General features: G+C 38.9%; 2 protein-coding genes across 2 annotated transcripts; both read right to left on the reverse strand.

Moving 5' to 3' along the window:
• Positions 1 to 1,500: 1,500 nt before the first annotated feature.
• LOC122669528 (amino-acid permease BAT1 homolog) lies at positions 1,501 to 5,797 on the reverse strand. The gene is made up of 7 exons (XM_043866304.1): positions 5,680 to 5,797; positions 5,347 to 5,526; positions 4,510 to 4,629; positions 4,036 to 4,227; positions 2,516 to 2,821; positions 2,246 to 2,428; positions 1,501 to 2,085 (listed from the first exon to the last, which is right to left on the reverse strand). The coding sequence occupies exons 1-7, from the start codon at positions 5,788 to 5,790 to the stop codon at positions 1,594 to 1,596; spliced, it is 1,584 nt and encodes a 527-aa protein (XP_043722239.1). The 5' UTR covers positions 5,791 to 5,797; the 3' UTR covers positions 1,501 to 1,593.
• A 7,639-nt stretch (positions 5,798 to 13,436) lies between these two features.
• On the reverse strand, positions 13,437 to 17,646 carry LOC122669529 (amino-acid permease BAT1 homolog). Its single transcript, XM_043866305.1, has 7 exons — positions 17,532 to 17,646; positions 17,165 to 17,344; positions 16,343 to 16,462; positions 15,874 to 16,065; positions 14,403 to 14,708; positions 14,133 to 14,315; positions 13,437 to 13,971 (listed from the first exon to the last, which is right to left on the reverse strand). The coding sequence occupies exons 1-7, from the start codon at positions 17,640 to 17,642 to the stop codon at positions 13,480 to 13,482; spliced, it is 1,584 nt and encodes a 527-aa protein (XP_043722240.1). The 5' UTR covers positions 17,643 to 17,646; the 3' UTR covers positions 13,437 to 13,479.
• Between the last annotated feature and the right edge of the window lie 1,651 nt (positions 17,647 to 19,297).

Consider the following 19,297-nt stretch of genomic DNA (forward strand, 5'->3'; position numbering starts at 1 on the left):
AACAATTCTAGTGATTTAAGATAAAAGACATCCTTCCCATTATATTCTCTCAATCACATTTATCCTTGTCATCGTTACCGCACAAAAAATGAAAAACCTTCATTTTCTATAGAGAGTTTTAATATTGATTTTGGAAATGGCAACTCATGGACTTGTTAGTATAAGCATGTACTAATTTTCAGTTAAGCCTATCTTAAATTAGATTTATCAAAGATAAGTATTCTATAAACACTTCATTTTATTGCTTCAGAAACATGCACAAACATAATGAAAAAAATATCTAGAATGGTGTGAGACCTATTTTTATAGTTTGGTGGTGATAAGAAGGGTGGTGTTTCATTTTTAACATGAAATGACTACTTTGCATATCAAATAAACAATGTGCTCATAGAGTTAGAGTGAAAGTGAAATCAATTTCAATTTCAATATTGAAACAACTCCTCGACTATTTCAAAATTTCTACGCCTTCACTGAAATATGATGTAAAATCAAATCAAATAATTTCCAAAATATAAATCATCCCATGAAATTGAAATAGAAATCATACCAGATCATGCTATAGGTATATAGATATGAACACTTTTTTTAAGTTGACTGGGGCCAACCCGGTCCAAACCCAGATTTGACCCATATTCGACCTGTAATGGCCATAAACCGACTGTTGGATGAGCGGGTCTCTTCCATGTTCCATCCGAGTTTTTGAAATTTTAAAAAATGACTGATCTAATCTAACTGCTTGATATGATCTTCGTCTTCATTTTCTTGCCATAGATATTTAGCAACTCTTTATCTCATCTGAAATCCAACTGATTTTGGTGAGATTTGGTTCTAGACGAAGCTAAGGAAGAGGAGAAACTCTTCAGCTATAAGAATATACCTAAACTCAAGTTTTGGGATACCTTGGAGTCTGCTGCTGAGAAAATTCAGAGAATTTGCTTTGCCTCCAAATCCCTTTCTTCAGCGATTCTATTTCTCGGGTACGCTGTTCCTTTACTCCCTTTTGTACCTATATTGGTTCATTTTGTTCTTTTGTGCTGCGAGTGAGGTATACAACCACTGCTTCGATAGACAGTGAAGGCTTGCTTCCGTTTCTTTTAACGCTTGATTTGTGTTCGATCCTTTCTTTCTTATATATATATGAACCAATCTAATACTAATCCATCTTGCAATGAGAGATGTACTGAAGCTATAATTTCCTGAAACAGATTGAAACTGACCAAAACATATTAACTGGAACAAAATATGTTTTGCATGTTGGAATGAACCAAAACATTTTAACTGGAACAAAATATATTTTACAACTAGGTTTCCATCTCTCGCTTCTGATCAACTGTCAGAAATTCTGCATCTTGATATGATATATCTATCCTCTTGTGTAACTCGTCAACAAATTGTGGGTTGAAAATAAAAAAGATCTTTTGCTGCTTTGGTTAATCACCAAATCATATTCTTTTGGATAACTTTTTTTATTCATAAAAAGATCCTTTCTTTCTCCTATTCATTAAGTAATATTCATTTACTGCTAATATCTTTTTCTCATTTCTCATTCTACTTTAAATGCATAAAGTAAACATTAGACCATTTGCGAAAATGTTAAACATTTCCGTTCTGAAGCTTGACGTTCTTAACTGGTCCTTTGAACCACTTCCTTGCATCCAATACCCACCACAGCATTATTAAAGTCAGACATACAACCAGAGCAACGGGTGCGTAATTGAAAGTGTTCCAGTTGATGGGGTATAAAGTTGGCAATAGAAACACTGAACAGGTATAACATATCCATAGGAAGGCCACTAGGCCTATTGGCCTTCTAGCTCTTCCCAAATAAAAAGGTCCAGGTTTGAAATTCTTCTCATCCATTACCAGCCTTGCGAAAATTGGCACTGCATAGCTACCAACCCACCCAATTGTACTTATAGAAAGGATGGCAGTGAAGACAACATTAACCTTCAAAAGGGGTAGTCCAAGAACAATGGCAATGGCTGCACACAACCAAACTGCATTCTTTGGCACCTTGTACTTTGGGTGCAATTGTCTCCAAATTGGCGAAAAGGGAATTCCTGCATCTCTTGAGAAAGCATACACCTAGAACAAATCATGAAAGGTAAGATATAACTTTAAATATATTGCTGAACCTTTATGTAATGCACTCCCATGTGTTAATATGATATGGATTGAAGCTAACCAAAATAATATGATAATAAGAAACAAGAGAGCATCAGGAGGAGAAGTTGGTTTCTCTTACTACTCTGGCTGCACTAGCAGTGACTGAAAGGCCACAAAAGAAATAGGATCCCCATACGATGAAGAGGAAAACTATAGCTCCTCCAGAGTGATGGAACCTTCCCTGAAATGCATCATAGAATATTTGTGCTGGTATAAGGGCCCCAGCTGTCTCATTGCTAGGGTCGTATAAGTAGTTCAGATCCTGCACAAAGATAAAGTTTCACAGCCAATATATATGCATTTGTGCTGGTCATAATACCTAAACAGTAATACTCTGTAAAGGATGTACCTGAATGCTGAAAGTAAGAGCCAAGTAGTAAGCCCCTCCAAAAAATGTGACGACTCCTATGCTTGAAAGAATTGCAATTGGACCAGTTTTGTCTGCACCCTTTGTTTCCTCTGTTAGATGTGCAGCAGTGTCATAACCATACAAACAGTAATGACTGAGAAGTACTGATAGAATCACTGCATAGGGTGTGCTACTGATCCCAGTCAACTCTGGAGATTTCTCAAAATGAGTGAACACATAAGAAGCAGATTGAGTATGCGGTGCCACCAAGGGGAGCATTATAACTACAACCAGACCACCAATTACCTGCGGGTATTTTGTTGAGAAAATAAAAAGAGCTGTAGAACACAGGAGAAATGCAGTGCATGAGAGGAAGAACTTCCATTGACAACATTCTCAGAAATTTGTGGTCTGTACCTTTAATCAGTAGTACAGTTTCTATGAAGATTTCGAGAGGTAAAACAGAACTCACTGAAAAATACTACTATCTCTCTCGCCTCCTCTTTTGTTTGTGGTACTTGCAGATACACAAGCATATTTTTAATGTTTTAGGGTAAAGAGGGCTCTTTTTTACCCAAATCTATGGCAAAAACGACTCTCTCTCTCTCTCTCTCTCTCTCATGATCTTTTGTATATATACAAGTGAGTCATCAATGTTTTTGGGTGTTGATGGGGTTTTGAACCAAATTCATGGTATAAGAAGGTAGTTTAATAAGTTAGGATCTTAACAGTTGTCTCACAAAAATTCTAATGAAGATATTGAAAAGTGACACACATAGAGAATCAGTGAGAGGAAGAAAGAGGAAAGGTCTTTTGCTCACGTTTAATTAATGGTAGCTTGAATACCTTGCTGGGGGAGTATGGGGGGAGCAGAAGAAGAGAGAGAAAATGACTGCCTAGTGTGGAGATTGTCGGGATCATTTGACATCTCTTATTGAATCTTAGTTCAGTATGCAGGGTAATGTTTCAGACATATCCTTATCTGTGCAGTTCACATGATACATGGTCTCATCAATGCACTGTGAATGGTAGGAACTGTCCCTTATGGCCCATGTATGACTTTGAGATCCCCTCGCCCCAAGTGGATGATCCTAAACATCTATCAAGAACAATCAGTCAGACTATTATGAGAAGTGGGTATGGAAAGGAAACCCTGGAAATACTTAACAGTCAGAATCCATAAAGAAGTATGGGATTGAGTGGTGTGTCCAGATGAAATTTTCTATACCCAGCATATGTACTATGTATCGACTTTTAGGGTGATTCTATTGGAAATTTTGTGCTGGCAGTTGGGGTTGTAGAGAGAAAGTGGTGGAGGACTGAGGAGCCAGTCCACAGATTATGAGCCAAGTGTAAGTGAGACATCAAGTGTCTTTCGTAAGCTCAAAACCAATTCACACCATCTATTTATCTCTTCTTTCTCAATGTGAGACATCTCTATAGAGTACCACAGAGAGGAGGAAATCGCTGATCCATGAAATGATAGGTAGCATGATATATAGTTACAGATCAAAGCATACCTGCCACCATATTGAGATTATGTCAAGAAAAGCTACTACTTGTAATGCAAATATGTTGAGTACTGCCCATATGATGGTTTGAGCTATGTACATGCATAAGAACACCCAGGGAGGAGCAAAGTATCCACCACCCTTGTTTGTACCAGTGCATAGGAGAATGATGATTTGCAATGTCTGTGACCCTGAATAAGCCTAGCAGTGGAGCAGAAGATGAGTAAGAAACCGTGCAATTCTTAGGATCACAGTTTGAATGATGAGAATGAAACCAAATGTGGTTTGCAGAATCAAGGAACTGATGTATATAAAATAAATGAATCAGTCGAACATTAATTCTGTTGACCCAAATGAGAGAATGTCCACGATCATCTCAATCCAAATGCATTTCAACTATGTTAATCAGAGTTATATTTTTGCAACTGAATGCCATATAGCTAAGCCATTCAAGAGACACAAGCTAGGAGGAAGCTGAAGTACCTGTGCACCTATCCCAGAAACAAGGCCGATTACTTCCAGCCAAGCACAGCACCAAGATGCAAATGGACCCCATCTGGGGCCAGCCAAATGAGCAGCCCAGAAGTAAAGTGAACCTGCTGTCTGATATCAATGCTAAAACAATATCAGTCTGATAAATTTGTCAAATGAATATATTTTTTTTAAAGGAAAATAATTGGGAAATAAAAGGTAATGGAGTTCCAAAAAGTGAACAAAGCTACAAGATTTTATTTATCAGGGAAGATAGGGTCATGTAGAGGGACAAGAACTTCTCATAATGCAATAGGGAATGGTGTTTAGTGGACATGGAACATTTTAGGGATACAACTTCGACAATGCTCATGAGTAGTTTCTAGTATTCCTGTTTATATTGTTTTCAAAATATATTAAAAATGTGTAAAGACACTCTTTCAACATTCTGCAAGTAATACCCTCATCCAGAGATGAAGATTAGGATTGTACCTGGGTTTCAAATGGTTTCATAACACAAGAGCCTCTAAGGTTCACTTTAAGTATCTATTGCTTGTCATCGTCCTAATATCTGGTGAAGTTCCTGCATGTATGGAACTTTTATCCGGGATAAGGGAAGCATAAAAAGTAAATAGAAGCAACAGGAATTTGCTGATAGGCTTCTGATTCATGGAAGCCAATACTAGGTAGAAAATCCTAATATTTTAGAATGATGGGTTATTCTGTGATCTAATCCTAAAAACAGACTCACAGATCCACCCACTTTTGTCTAATGTCAACATAATTGTTATTCTGAAAATGCATAATAGTGATTGAAAATGCAAAGATAATATAAGAGATGAAACACACCGGGAAAGAAGAACAGATCTCAGCCATCGCAATCCCAATGAACCAGGTGAAGAATGTGACCACCACCCATCCCCATATCATAGGTGCAGGCCCCGCGTAAAGAATACTTGAACCATACAAAGGGGTCCCTATGAAAACTGCCATGCTTGAGAATGTAATCCCGAATGTCTTCAACAGAGACTGAAGAAATCAAACAAAGACCCACTTTCAATCTCACTGGATTTGAAACAGATCATTCGGTTGACAGAAAACTCGAAGTATTACATATTGTTTGAGTGCTGAACACTGTGTGTAAAGCAAATCAAACTGAAACAAAGAGAAGAAATTAGATACCATTTCTCTTCTGAGTTCTTGCTTGTAACCGAGCTCATTGAGACGCTTCTCTCCTGAATCAACTTCAAGAGAATGAACTCTCCTGTCTAGAGTTTCTTCTCCCCTATCCATCTGGCGAGCCTGCAGAATCAAAGTGGTCAAAATACACCAGTGAGGAACAAAGGAGAAGCTTTATATATCCTTGCAGATACTTAAGATGGTCTGAACAGAGGAAGTGTAACCTGAGGTTGTGAATTAGTCATGATATCTTCACAGGCCAACCAGAAGTGAAACAGTACTCGAGGAACAACAAGAAGGACAGTGCACGCCCTTGACTGTGGAGAATCTATCTGGTTGTCTTCACCTCTCTTGTCAATCAATCTAGGTGGTTGAGATTCACCAGTGATAGATTATGAGAATCTGTTCTATATCCTTGCAGATACTCCAGTCCAGATGGTAAGGTTGAGAATTTAATACCTTTATAGGCCAAGAAGGTAGTGAGAGAAGTAGCCAAGGAAAAAATCATTGGACCCCCCCCTCCCTTTGACTTCAAACAAAGCCCTATTACTCTCTTTACAATTCACTCTATTTAAGGCTGTGTTTTTTTTTTTTTTCCTATCTTCTGAGCACGTGTTCTATCTGAGCGGCCCAGATCACATTCTCTAGAGCAAATTCTTGTTCTCAAAACCAAAAAATGTGTCACAGTCCGGGCCTCTTTCTGGAAGAATCGTTATCGTCTACAGTTCCCTGACCGGTGCGGTTCCCTAGTGCCTCTCATAAGAGGGGGGTGGAACTCACCCGGGGCACCTGACCGAACACTCTGCCCAGATGGGATCCACCCTCCTCTTGTGAGAGGCACTAGGGAACCGTAGACGAAAAAAATTCCTTTCTGGAATGCACTGAGATGTGAGATGCCCATAGTCTTTGTTTACTTCTTACAGATTCGCCTAGGTTAAAAGTAAAGAGTTGGGAGAGTTTGAATTTCAGTATGTAGCCGTCATTTATGAATGGTCTTCTATTCAATAATAGAGATGAGATGTGGGTTCTGAATAATTTGGATTTACAACTTTGGTCGGGTTTTTCCCAAATTTTTAGTCTGCCCAGCCTTGGCTCTTTTTAAGTTTAGTAGTAAATATGTTGATTGGGGTTGTTATCCCTAGAACTTTAAAAAATTCACAGGATGGTCCAAAGTCCAAAGTCCAAACCATCATTATTTGTTTAGTCAATTACTCCCTCTGTCCCCAGTAAGACTTTCTTGTTTGAAAAAAAGAAGAAGATATGATTGTTCATTAATCATTCATTAATTCAAACCTTGTTTCCAACATTAGCTGCTATTAGTTTAGCTTATATGTAATAGCTGTTACATGTCAGTAGGACTCATATTTGTCGACCCTTCAATTGTAGAAGGTTTGATCTAAAGGTGGCAACAAGTGAATAGAATTGAATTTTTTTTTTTTGTAAGGAAAGTCTCAGTTTCCTAATCCATCATGTAACTTCCCTAGCTTGATGGTAGGAGAATACATAGGTTTACTAAAGAAAGGGGTTCTGGCTTGGGATGTTACTTAGGGTATAATCCATCTTAGCCTGAAACTGTTGGAGAGAGACAAGCCAAAGAGCAATCCCTTGTGAGAGTTCATTGCTTGGAGGAGGATTACCGGAGACGATGGAACTTCGTCGGAAATAACAGACTACCCTAGTAGGATCATTCATGGAAGGAGGTGGAATGATGTGACCCAATGAAGGTATGTAAATCTCCATTGAACTTTCAGTTTCATATAATATCACTGTATTCACAATTTTCCTACAGACTGCATAGATAAACCTGTCCAGGAATTTAAACCTTTTATTTGGGACTTCAATGTTCCTAACAGACCCCATAAACCATCTTCTTGCATCCAAGAGCCACTAAAGCAACAGGTGCATAGCTGAATTAATATATCCCAGGTGGCTGGTTAGAAGTTGGCAATAGGAAGACTGAACAGGTATAGCAGATCCACAGAAAGGCTGCCAAGCAAATTGGCCTTCTTGCCTTGCCCAAATAATATGCTCCTGCTTTGAAGTTCTTCTGATCAGTCATCACTATAAGTCTAGTTTCTATGGATAAATCTATTTGATCTTGACTAAGTCTAGGCTGTTATGCTTTGTCGACATAGTTTGATGGCTTAGATGTTTAAAGTTAGGTATTCATTTGAATTGAAAACCTAGAAATGTTAATTCATTTAATAACCTAAATATTAACCTTATCTCTATTTTTAATTCAAGGGCACTGACCCTTAATAAGATGTTGACAGAAAAAGGAAAAAACAAGTTTTGTGAATTTCATCCTTATAATCGGTCAAGTATACCAGTCAATTTTGTCCTTACCATGCACAAGTCAAAGAAACCCAATATTTATTTTTCTGATGCCTTGAAAGTCAAACCACTGTTCCATTTGATGTCTTCTTCTTCTTGTTTTTTTATCTTTCTTAGTTATCCACAGTTTATGGGAGTGTGGCTCAGGGCCTCGTACGAGGACGGTCCTTGGGACCTAAGCACCACCCACTTGGAATCTTCAAACAGAAAAAAAAAACCACATGGAATCCAGAATCCACTCTGGATTCCATGTGGGTGTAGTGGATTCAATAGGGATGGCAATGAGTTGGATGGATCACAGAGGGTAACAATTAATACATCAATCTGAACCTGTGAAAAATTGGTGGGTTCTTTTGCAAAATGCTGGTTAGGACTCCTTGATTGTCAAGGTTAAGACCTAAATGAGCAATCCGAACATGAAATTTTCAGTGATCAGGTTGAAAATGGCCAATGATACTTCTCAAAGTTCTAGCTTAGAGGCTCTCAAAGTTGAAGGCTCAAGACTGAATTTTACATCATCTCTAACCCCCTCAAACCCAATACAATTTCTGGCTGCCTCAGCACATAGCATGAATCAAATGGATTTTAGGACAAAATTGGAGGTGATGAGGAAAATGCATGTTTTCCATTTTAACAGTTCTAGTGATTTAAGATTAAAAGACTTCTTTCCCCATGTATTCTTTCAATCACATTTATCCTTGTCATCGTTATTGCACAAAAGTGAAGAAACTTCATTTTCTATAGAATGTTCTGATATTACTTTTGGAAATGGCAACTCCTGGATGTGTCAGTATAAACATGTACTAATTTTCAGTTAAGCATAACTTAAATTATGTTTACCACCCTTGAGGTCTCAAACTATTATGTTTACCACCCTTGAAATTTGAGTCCGGATCAGCTCCACATATGTGAAGTGTAAAAACGCTCCACATATGATGGGAGGTTGACACGTGGACATACCCAACGGTGGAGTAGAGAACCGTTATTTCTTTTCAAAAATTTTCCATGGTATTGAAAGTCTATACTCCAAGCACCAAGGGCGTTATCACCACGCGGATCTATCCACCAAGGGCCCCATGCACCACCCCTCCCACGGGAGATGGCCCATCGGGGAAGAGCCCCCCCCCCCCCGGCCCTCTATCCACTCACGCCCGCCATCAAAAACTCCCCACACCGCCAGCTAAAGGCAACCCATAAACAAACCACAACCACATCACTCTTTGCTCAACACCACACCCTCCCCGTGCCCTCGCCGGGCCCCGCGACTCTTGGCACACCTGCATCTACACTTTTTGTATATTTGCAAGTCTCGTTTTCCAAGATTGACATCAAAATGGCAACTCCTACCCAACTCTCCAAAATGCATAGAACCAGACAGCCCAAACTTGGCCATCATGGTAGAACTAGGCGCAAGTCTCTAGCGAAATCCAAAAGTAGTGTTGGAGCGTTTGGTCTCGGGAGGAAAGTGGTGATTCAGAAACATACCCTGTTTCTTCTTCTTTGTCCGCCATTTAGAACACTGTCCAACCTTCATATCTCTGTCTCTCTCTCCATCATTCTAATCTCCATTCAGTCACTCATTTCTGAATTTCGAAGGCCGTTGTTTTCGTGTCTTCTTCTTTCTCGGTCATGAACGATGAACGCTAAGAGAAAGACTTTACTTACAACAGAGCAATGAACATAAGGTCTTAGCAGGGGAGGAGGTGAGGAAGGGCGTTACTTATTCACAGCTGTTTCCTTCGAACCTCTTATGAGTGCTAAGCCAACACTAATCCTGCTTTCTTCTTCTTTTTTAATGGATATAAACTACCCAAGAGGTATTAGAGAGAGAGAGAGAGAGAGAGAGAGAGATAGGTAGCAGTATCTTCTGCTAGGAGAGGAGATAATGTCTAATAGAATAGGTAAAGATGATCAAGGAAAGGTCTGGAAAACAAGAACATTGCATTATCCAAACATTTGTTAGAATGCAGCTTGTACAATAGTTCAAACTTCATTATATAAAAATAATATTGGGCACATAAGAAGAAAAGCATTCTGTATGCCTTCTGTGGCTAGTAATTGAAATTAGGCTTTTAAATTTTTGTTTAATTGGGAACAACAGAACGAATATTATAGGCTTTGTAGCTTTGAATCTTCTCCATCAGCCCTTAGTTCTCTGGTGCTCTTCCCACCTTGAATGCCAAACGGACTTTTTATGTACTAACAGAAAAAATTTTGAGCGTACAATAAAAATCACAAATCAAGGGCTTTACCATATTTTAATTGTAACATCAAAGAAGAAGAAGAAGCAAGAATGTTTCTGAATCGCTACTTTCCTCCCAGACCCAAACACTCCAACTTTTGATGCCAATTTTGGGAAAGAAGACCTGCAAATGTACAGAGGTGCAGATGCAGTTACTGTAAAGCTAAGAGATTTAGTACCATGATTTTTTTTTTTGAAAATAGATAACGGTTCTCTACTCCACCCTTGGGTATGTCCTCGTGTCAACCTCCCACATATGTGGAGCTGATCCCAACTCTGAAATTTCATCTATTTTATAAACTTTCTTTGTATTTTGAAAGTTTTTTACAAACGTACCCCTACCGTTAGATGAGAAGAGTTAAATAATGATGTCATCAGCCAAATATTACCCATAATACCCTTAATGAAGGTATATTTTCATATTTACCCCATTTGTAAAAAATGACCCACCACCCTTCCCTACTTTTGTTTTTTGGGTTTTTGAAAATGCCCATTTATCCAAATGTACCCCTACAACTTTTTGAATTGCAAACTCTCACCTACTTTTAAAATATTGTAGCATGTTAGTCCAATCCGTTAGTATGAAACGTTATGTGCAAACGGCTGTATTTTTTTTTATCATTCTGCCCTTGATAGGGTAGAATGACCAAACTGGCTCTCACTAGTCACATATGATCATTATAGTAAAGTGATCAAATTACCCCCATCTTCCTCAAATCGTTTAGGTTTGAAACTAAAGATTGAAAAAAAATCCGAAACGATTTCCAGACCTCTTTGAAATCCAATCTTCTTCAACGATTTCACTAAATCGTTTAGTGTTCTCTCATTTATGTGATTTCGATCGTTTCAAGGTACAGATTTAGGTTCTAATTTATATTATGTTGGACTGTTGTTGGAATGTTCAGTTATTAAGATCGATCGTTGTTTGAACTGTCGTTGTTCCTTTAGTTTTTTGGTTGTAGTAATTCTCAAATTGTTTCGTCTACAGCCAAAGTTCAGGAGCTTTTTGTGTACGAGATCAACGAAAGAGACCGTGGAAGCCCTGTGACCTCCGTAAAAGAGGGAAGCTTATTAGCAGTTTTTTTTATTCTTCTTTATTTTTGCGGAAGAGGTAGAGAAGGAGAGAGGGGTTGTGTGCGCGTTAGAGAAGTCACCACCACTGAATGACTGAATTAGAAATAGATATGGAGCGAGAGATTTATTAATCGGAGAACAAGACTAGGGCAAGTTTTAGTCAAGGATCCCAATGGAGAGAGAGAGATTTGTAGGGTTGGGTATTCGAAAAAGGAAGAGTGGAGCAAAGGATGGCATATTGGCACCAAAAGCGCAGGCCCATTGCCATTGATGGGTAACAAAACATTTCTCTTCTCCTCTCTCTCTCTCTACAACTACGAATTGTCTCCGTGGGTGGGAGAGATTCTGAGACATTGGAGTCCTACCAACAAAGACTCTCCCTTTCATTTGCAGCCAAAGTTCAGGCCCCCACCCAATGAAATGCACAAAGATTTTGGATTTTCAGAATAGAGGATAAGAAATTCACTTTTAGTCTTTCTTCTATTTTCCTTTTTGTTTTTCTTATTACTTCTTTAGCTTTCTTTTTTATCTTTGTCTGGTTAATGTGCAAAGAAGAGAAGACCTTTTCGTTGGGTACTTTGTCTTTGATGGTTAAGAGGTTTTTGGATGTAAAAAACCTGTAACTCATCTTCCCTAAATCGATTTGGGGAAGATGAGTTGCAGATTTTTTTTTTGCAAGCGAAAGCATTTGGGGAAGATGGAGGGCAATTTGGGGTCACTTCACTCTTTAATTTTGATAGGTTTTTATCATAAGGGTATTTTGATCATTAGATTTCCTGAAACTAATTGCTAACGTTCCATACTAACTGTTTGGATCAAAGTGTTACAATGTTTTGAAAGTAGAGGAAATTTGTAATTCAAAAAATTGTAGGGATGCATTTGGACAAATAGGCATGTTCAGGGGACCATTTGTCAAAAACCCTTTTTTTGTTTTTTTAAAATCCTTCTTCTTCACAGAAAACAGCACACCTTACCCTTTCTGTGTTTGGAAGTCACGAAAAGAAAAAAGTCCGGCGTTTGGAATGGGGAGAGAACCAGCGATCACCGTCGTCGCCATCGGTGGGGGGTGGTTGGGCGGAATTGGTACAAAACGCGGAACCAAGAATCGTGCTCTCCCAGTCGTCCCTCTCACTGTATTTCTCGCTTCGAGACTTTCTCGCACTTCGAGCCCTACGATCGGTCTCTTACCTGTTTCAGAATCACCCCCTCTTAAAAAAAAGTTGGAAAGAAACCCTAGCTCTCTGGTGAATCTGCAGACACCGAAAAGCCTATGTTCATCGATCAGCAATTGGAGATTGAGTCCAATTTAAGTGCCAAATTCTATTTTTAGATTTCTATTAGGCAGTTTTGAGTCTATACATGTAATGTAAGCCCTTGATTTTCAGACGATTGGAAGTAATTCAAGAATTTTTTGGGTTTACCTGCTGATTGTCCGTTGTGAATGAGGGTTTCTCTCCCTTCCCTCCATCTTGGTTCTATCTAGAACTGATTCTCCCTCCATCTCTTCCTTCTTGTTTCCATTTCTCATTCTGAAATCCTGCCTGTTATTGTTGAAACAAATTACCCTTTTTTTTTTTTTTCTAAATCTTCCTGCTTTTGGGCTGTAGTTGGAAGTTTATAGTTTGGGGATCGATTTCCTTTGTCGATAGTCTTTTTACCTTTAGATTTGGTAAATTGGGAATGCTCCTTGGAGCGATTCAGCCAACAAAACTTGGAGTTAATATCTTACTGTAAAACCTAACATGATGTAGATAATAATGGAAATCGCAAATACAATCACACAATGCGCATAAAGATTTACGTGGTTCGGCAAGGTTGCCTACGTCCACGGTGAGAAGAAATCTTTTTCACTATCAATGGAGAATAGGTTACAGTCGCTCGTTCCTCACATCTCTCTCAGATTTTTCAATACTAGGAAAGAACTCTCGCTATAGGTTTTTTGCTAAAAACCTATACAGAAATTTACCGAAATACCCAACACTTAAATGGATAACTTTTTTTATTCATAAAAAGATCCTTTCTCTCTCCTATTCATTAAGTAATATTCATTTACTGCTAATGTCTTTTTCTCATTTCTCATTCTCATTTCTCATTTCTCATTTCTCATTCTACTTTAAATGCATAAAGTAAACATTAGACCATTTGCGAAAATGTTAAACATTTCCGTTCTGAAGCTTGACGTTCTTGACTGGTCCTTTGAACCACTTCCTTGCATCCAATACCCACCACAGCATTATTAAAGTCAGACATACAACCAGAGCAACGGGTGCGTAATTGAAAGTGTTCCAGTTGATGGGGTATAAAGTTGGCAATAGAAACACTGAACAGGTATAACATATCCATAGGAAGGCCACTAGGCCTATTGGCCTTCTAGCTCTTCCCAAATAAAAAGGTCCAGGTTTGAAATTCTTCTCATCCATTACCAGCCTTGCAAAAATTGGCACTGCATAGCTACCAACCCACCCAATTGTACTTATAGAAAGGATGGCAGTGAAGACAACATTAACCTTCAAAAGGGGTAGTCCAAGAACAATGGCAATGGCTGCACACAACCAAACTGCATTCTTTGGCACCTTGTACTTTGGGTGCAATTGTCTCCAAATTGACGAAAAGGGAATTCCTGCATCTCTTGAGAAAGCATACACCTAGAACAAATCATGAAAGGTAAGATATAACTTTAAATATATTGCTGAACCTTTATGTAATGCACTCCCATGTGTTAATATGATATGGATTGAAGCTAACCAAAATAATATGATAATAAGAAAACAAGAGAGCATCAGGAGGAGAAGTTGGTTTCTCTTACTACTCTGGCTGCACTAGCAGTGACTGAAAGGCCACAAAAGAAATAGGATCCCCATACGATGAAGAGGAAAACTATGGCTCCTCCAGAGTGATGGAACCTTCCCTGAAATGCATCATAGAATATTTGTGCTGGTATAAGGGCCCCAGCTGTCTCATTGCTAGGGTCGTATAAGTAGTTCAGATCCTGCACAAAGATGAAGTTTCACAGCCAATATATATGCATTTGTGCTGGTCATAATACCTAAACAGTAATACTCTGTAAAGTAAGTACCTGAATGCTGAAAGTAAGAGCCAAGTAGTAAGCCCCTCCAAAAAATGTGACGACTCCTATGCTTGAAAGAATTGCAATTGGACCAGTTTTGTCTGCACCCTTTGTTTCCTCTGTTAGATGTGCAGCAGTGTCATAACCATACAAACAGTAATGACTGAGAAGTACTGATAGAATCACTGCATAGGGTGTGCTACTGATCCCAGTCAACTCTGGAGATTTCTCAAAATGAGTGAACACATAAGAAGCAGATTGAGTATGCGGTGCCACCAAGGGGAGCATTATAACTACAACCAGACCACCAATTACCTGCGGGTATTTTGTTGAGAAAATAAAAAGAGCTGTAGAACACAGGAGAAATGCAGTGCATGAGAGGAAGAACTTCCATTGACAACATTCTCAGAAATTTGTGGTCTGTACCTTTAATCAGTAGTACAGTTTCTATGAAGATTTCGAGAGGTAAAACAGAACTCACTGAAAAATACTACTATCTCTCTCGCCTCCTCTTTTGTTTGTGGTACTTGTAGATACACAAGCATATTTTGACCCAAATCTATGACAAAAACGATTCTCCCTCATCTTTTGTATATATACAAGTGAGTCATCAATGTTTTTGGGTGTTGATGGGGTTTTGAACCAAATTCATGGTACAAGAAGGTAGTTTAATAAGTTAGGATCTTAACAGTTGTCTCACAAAAATTCTAATGAAGATATTGAACTGTGACACACGTATAGAATCAGTGAGAGGAAGAAAGAGGAAAGGTCTTTTGCTCACGTTTAATTAATGGTAGCTTGAATACCTTGCTGGGGGAGTATGGGGGGAGCAGAAGAAGAGAGAGAAAATGACTGCCTAGTGTGGAGATTTTCAGGATCATTTGACATCTCTTATCGAATCTTAGCTCAGTTTGCAGGGTGATGTTTCAGACATATCCCTACCTGTGCAGTTCACATGATACATGGTCTCATCAATGCACTTTGAATGGTAGAAACTGTCCGTTATGGCCCATGTATGACTTTGAGATCCCCTCGCCTCAAGTGGATGATCCTAAACATCTATCAAGAACCATCAGTCAGACTATTATGAGAAGTGAGTACGGAAAGGAAACCCTGGAAATACTTGACAGCCAGAATCCATAAAGAAGTATGGGATTGAGTGGTGTGTCCAGATGAAATTTTCTATACCCAGCATATGTACTATTTATCGACTTTTAGGGTGATTCTATTGCCCTATTGGAAATTTTCTGCTGGCAGTTGGGGTTGTAGAGAGAAAGTGGGGGAGGAGCCAGTCCACAGATTATGAGCCATGTGTAAGTGGGACATCAAGTGTCTTTTGTAAGCTCAAAACCATTTCACACCATCTATTTATCTCTTCTTTCTCAATGTGAGACATCTCTATCACCACAGATAGAAGGAGGAAATCGCTGATCCATGAAATGATGGGCAGCATGATATATAGTTACAGATCAAAGCATACCTGCCACCATATTGAGATTATGTCAAGAAAAGCTACTACTTGTAATGCAAATATGTTGAGTACTGCCCATATGATGGTTTGAGCTATGTACATGCATAAGAACACCCAGGGAGGAGCAAAGTATCCGCCACCCTTGTTTGTACCAGTGCATAGGAGAATGATGATTTGCAATGTCTGTGACCCTGAATAAGCCTAGCAGCGGAGCAGAAGATGAGTTAGAAACCATGTAATACTTAGGATCACAGTTTGAATGATGAGAATGAAACCAAATGTGGTTTGCAGAATCAAGGAACTGATGTATATAAAATAAATGAATCTGTCAATTAATTCTGTCCAAATGAGAGAATGTTCACGATCATCTCAATCCAAATGCATTTCGACTAAGTTAATCAGAGTTATATTTTTGCAACTGAATGCCAGATAGCTAAGCCATTCAAGAGAAACAAGCTTGGAGGAAGCAGAAGTATACCTGTGCACCTATCCCAGAAACAAGGCCGATTACTTCCAGCCAAGCACAGCACCAAGATGCAAATGGACCCCATCTGGGGCCTGCCAAATGAGCAGCCCAGAAGTAAAGTGAACCAGCTGTCTGATATCAATGCTAGAACAATATCAGTCTGATAAATTTGTCAAATGAATATTTTTTTTGAAGGAAAATAATTGGGAGATAAAAGGTAATGGAGTTCCAAAACGTGAACAAAGCTACAAGATTTTATTTATCGGGGAAGATAGGGTCATCTAGAGGGACAAGAACTTCTCATAATGCAATAGGGAATGGTGTATAGTGGACATGGAACATGTTAGGGATACAACTTCGACAATGCTCATGAGTAGTTTCTAGTATTCCTGTTTATATTGTTTTCAAAATATATTAAAAATGTGTAAAGATACTCTTTCAACATTCTGCAAGTAATACCCTCATCCAGAGATGAAGATTAGGATTGTACCTGGGTTTCAAATGGTTTCATAACACAAGAGCCTTAAGTATCTATTGCTTGTCAACTTCCTAATTTCTGGTCAAGTTCCTGCATGTATGGAACTTTTATCCGGGATAAGGAAAGCATAAAAAGTTCATAGAAGCAACAGGAATTTGCTGCTAGGCTTCTAATTCATGGAAGCCAATACTAGGTAGAAAATCCTAGTGTTTCAGAATGATGGGTTATTCTGTGATCTAATCCTAATAACAGACTCACAGATCCACCCACTTTTGTCTAATATAAACGTAACTGTTATTCTGAAAATGCATAACAGTGATTGAAAATGCAAAGATACTATAAGAGATGAAACACACCGGGAAAGAAGAACAGATCTCAGCCATTGCAATCCCAATGAACCAGGTGAAGAATGTAACCACCACCCATCCCCATATCATAGGTGCAGGCCCTGCGTAAAGAATACTTGAACCATACAAAGGGGTCCCTATGAAAACCGCCATGCTTGAGAATGTAATCCCGAATGTCTTCAACAGAGACTGCAGAAATCAAACAAAGACCCACTTTCAATCTCTCTGGATTTGAAACAGATAATTCAGATGACAGAAAACTCAAAGTACTACATATTGATTGAGTGCTGATAAAGAAAAAGAAACACCATGAAAGTCATCTAAACACTCTGTGTAAAGCAAATCAAACTGGAACAAAGAGAGGTAATTAGATTACCATTTCTCTTCTGAGTTCTTGCTTGTAACCAAGCTCATTGAGACGCTTCTCTCCTGAATCAACTTCAAGTGGATGAATTCTCCTGTCTGGAGTTTCCTCTCCCCTATCCATCTGGCGAGCCTACAGAATCAAAGTGGTCAAAATTCACCAGTGAGGAACAAAGGAGAAGCTTTATATATAGATATCCTTGCAGATACTTAAGATGGTCTGAACAGAGGAAGCGTAACCTGAGGTTGTGAATTAGTCATGTTATCTTCAGTTCTTCACAGGTCAACCAGAACTGAAGTAGTACTCGAAGAACAACAAGAAGGACAGTGCACCCCCTTGACTGTGAAGAATCAATGTGGTTGTCTTCACCTCTCTTGTCAATCACTCTAAGTGATCGAGATTCACCAGTGTGAGACTAGGAAAATCAGTTCATATCGTTGCAGATACTCCAGTCCAAATGGTGAGGTTGAGAATTTGGTACCTTTATAGGCCAAGAAGGTAGTTAGAGAATTAGCCAAGGAAAAAACCATTGGAACCCCCCCCCCCCTCCCTTTTGACTCGAAACGAAGCTCTATTACTCTCTTTAAAATTCACTCAATTTTAGGCTGTGTTTTTTTGTCTTTTGAGCACTTGTTCTATCTGAGCGAACCAGATCACATTCTCCAGAGCAAATTCTTTTTCTCAAAAACAAAAAACAGAGCAAATTCTCTTTCTCAAAAACCAAAAAAATGTGTGTATCATCAAGAATATTGAGTAGTATTACATACGAAGATCTTTTATCCACATATCGTATATAAAATAGGATCCAGATCCAATAAAAAAAATTATTTTCCTTATACAATTATCTGATGGGTATAGTCTGACTCGTCTTCCACTACCCTTTCTGTTTTCTCTTGCCAGATTTTTGTTTTGATAAAGAACTTTTAGTAACGTGGGAACAAGGTTCCCGCAAAATCAGCATACAGCAAAGAAGAAATGAAGAGAGTTGAGAGAGTTTGAATTTTCCATTTGGTTGCCGCCATTTATGAATGAAGGTCTTCAATTCAATAATTAGAGACGAGATGTGGGTTCTGAATAATTAGGGTTTACAACCTGGGTCGGGCTTTACCAAAATTTGTACCCTGCCCAGCCTGGATCCTTTTTTAGTTTAGTAGTAGACTAGAAATGTGCAGGCCTTGGATTGGTGTTGTTATCCCTAGTTGACCACTGTGCCATGTCCCAACTTTCATTATTTGTTCAGTCAATTACTCCCTCTGTCCAACTCTCAACAAGACTGTCTTGTTTGGAAAAATATATATATGATTGTTAATGCATTAATCATCTATTAATTTAAACCCTCTTTCCAGCATTGGTTGCCATTAATTTGGCTTACATGTATAATGTATTAGGGGAAATCAAGTATAATTGTTTATTGTTACATGTCACAATGACGCATATTTGTCTAGTCCGGCTCAGGTCCTCGTGCGAGGACACTCCTTGGGACCTGAGCACCACTGTGGATTCCATGGGATTGAGCTCCTCTCCAGGGAGTCCAGCACGCTCAGGGGGCATCCAACCGTTGGGCTATGTCGCACACATCTCTAGGTATGCGCCAAAATATGTGTGACACAACTATACCCTTGGATGCCCCCTGAGCTCCCTAGAGAGGAACCGGATCCGGATTTCATGTGGGTGGTGCTCAGGTCCCAAGGAATGTCCTCGCACAAGGACGGAGGACCTAAGAAGGTTTGATGTAAAGGTGGAACAAGTCAAACCTTGAATAAAAAACTCACTATTTT

The sequence above is a fragment of the Telopea speciosissima genome, chromosome 7, assembly GCF_018873765.1.
Source record: "Telopea speciosissima isolate NSW1024214 ecotype Mountain lineage chromosome 7, Tspe_v1, whole genome shotgun sequence".
In the NCBI taxonomy this organism is placed as follows: Eukaryota; Viridiplantae; Streptophyta; class Magnoliopsida; order Proteales; family Proteaceae; genus Telopea; species Telopea speciosissima.

Excerpts from the sequence above, each read along its gene's own strand:
- LOC122669528 (XM_043866304.1), bottom strand. The coding sequence starts at position 5,790 with ATGGATAGGGGAGAAGAAACTCTAGACAGGAGAGTTCATTCTCTTGAA. Across the intron at positions 2,822-4,035 it reads TAATCTCAATATGGTGGCAG|GTAATTGGTGGTCTGGTTGT; the intron begins GTATGCTTTGAT and ends AAATACCCGCAG. Across the intron at positions 2,429-2,515 it reads CTCTTACTTTCAGCATTCAG|GATCTGAACTACTTATACGA; the intron begins GTACATCCTTTA and ends ATCTTTGTGCAG.
- LOC122669529 (XM_043866305.1), bottom strand. The coding sequence starts at position 17,642 with ATGGATAGGGGAGAGGAAACTCCAGACAGGAGAATTCATCCACTTGAA. Across the intron at positions 16,066-16,342 it reads TTTCTGGGATAGGTGCACAG|GCTTATTCAGGGTCACAGAC; the intron begins GTATACTTCTGC and ends CTCCGCTGCTAG. Across the intron at positions 13,972-14,132 it reads CTGCTAGTGCAGCCAGAGTA|GTGTATGCTTTCTCAAGAGA; the intron begins GTAAGAGAAACC and ends GATTTGTTCTAG.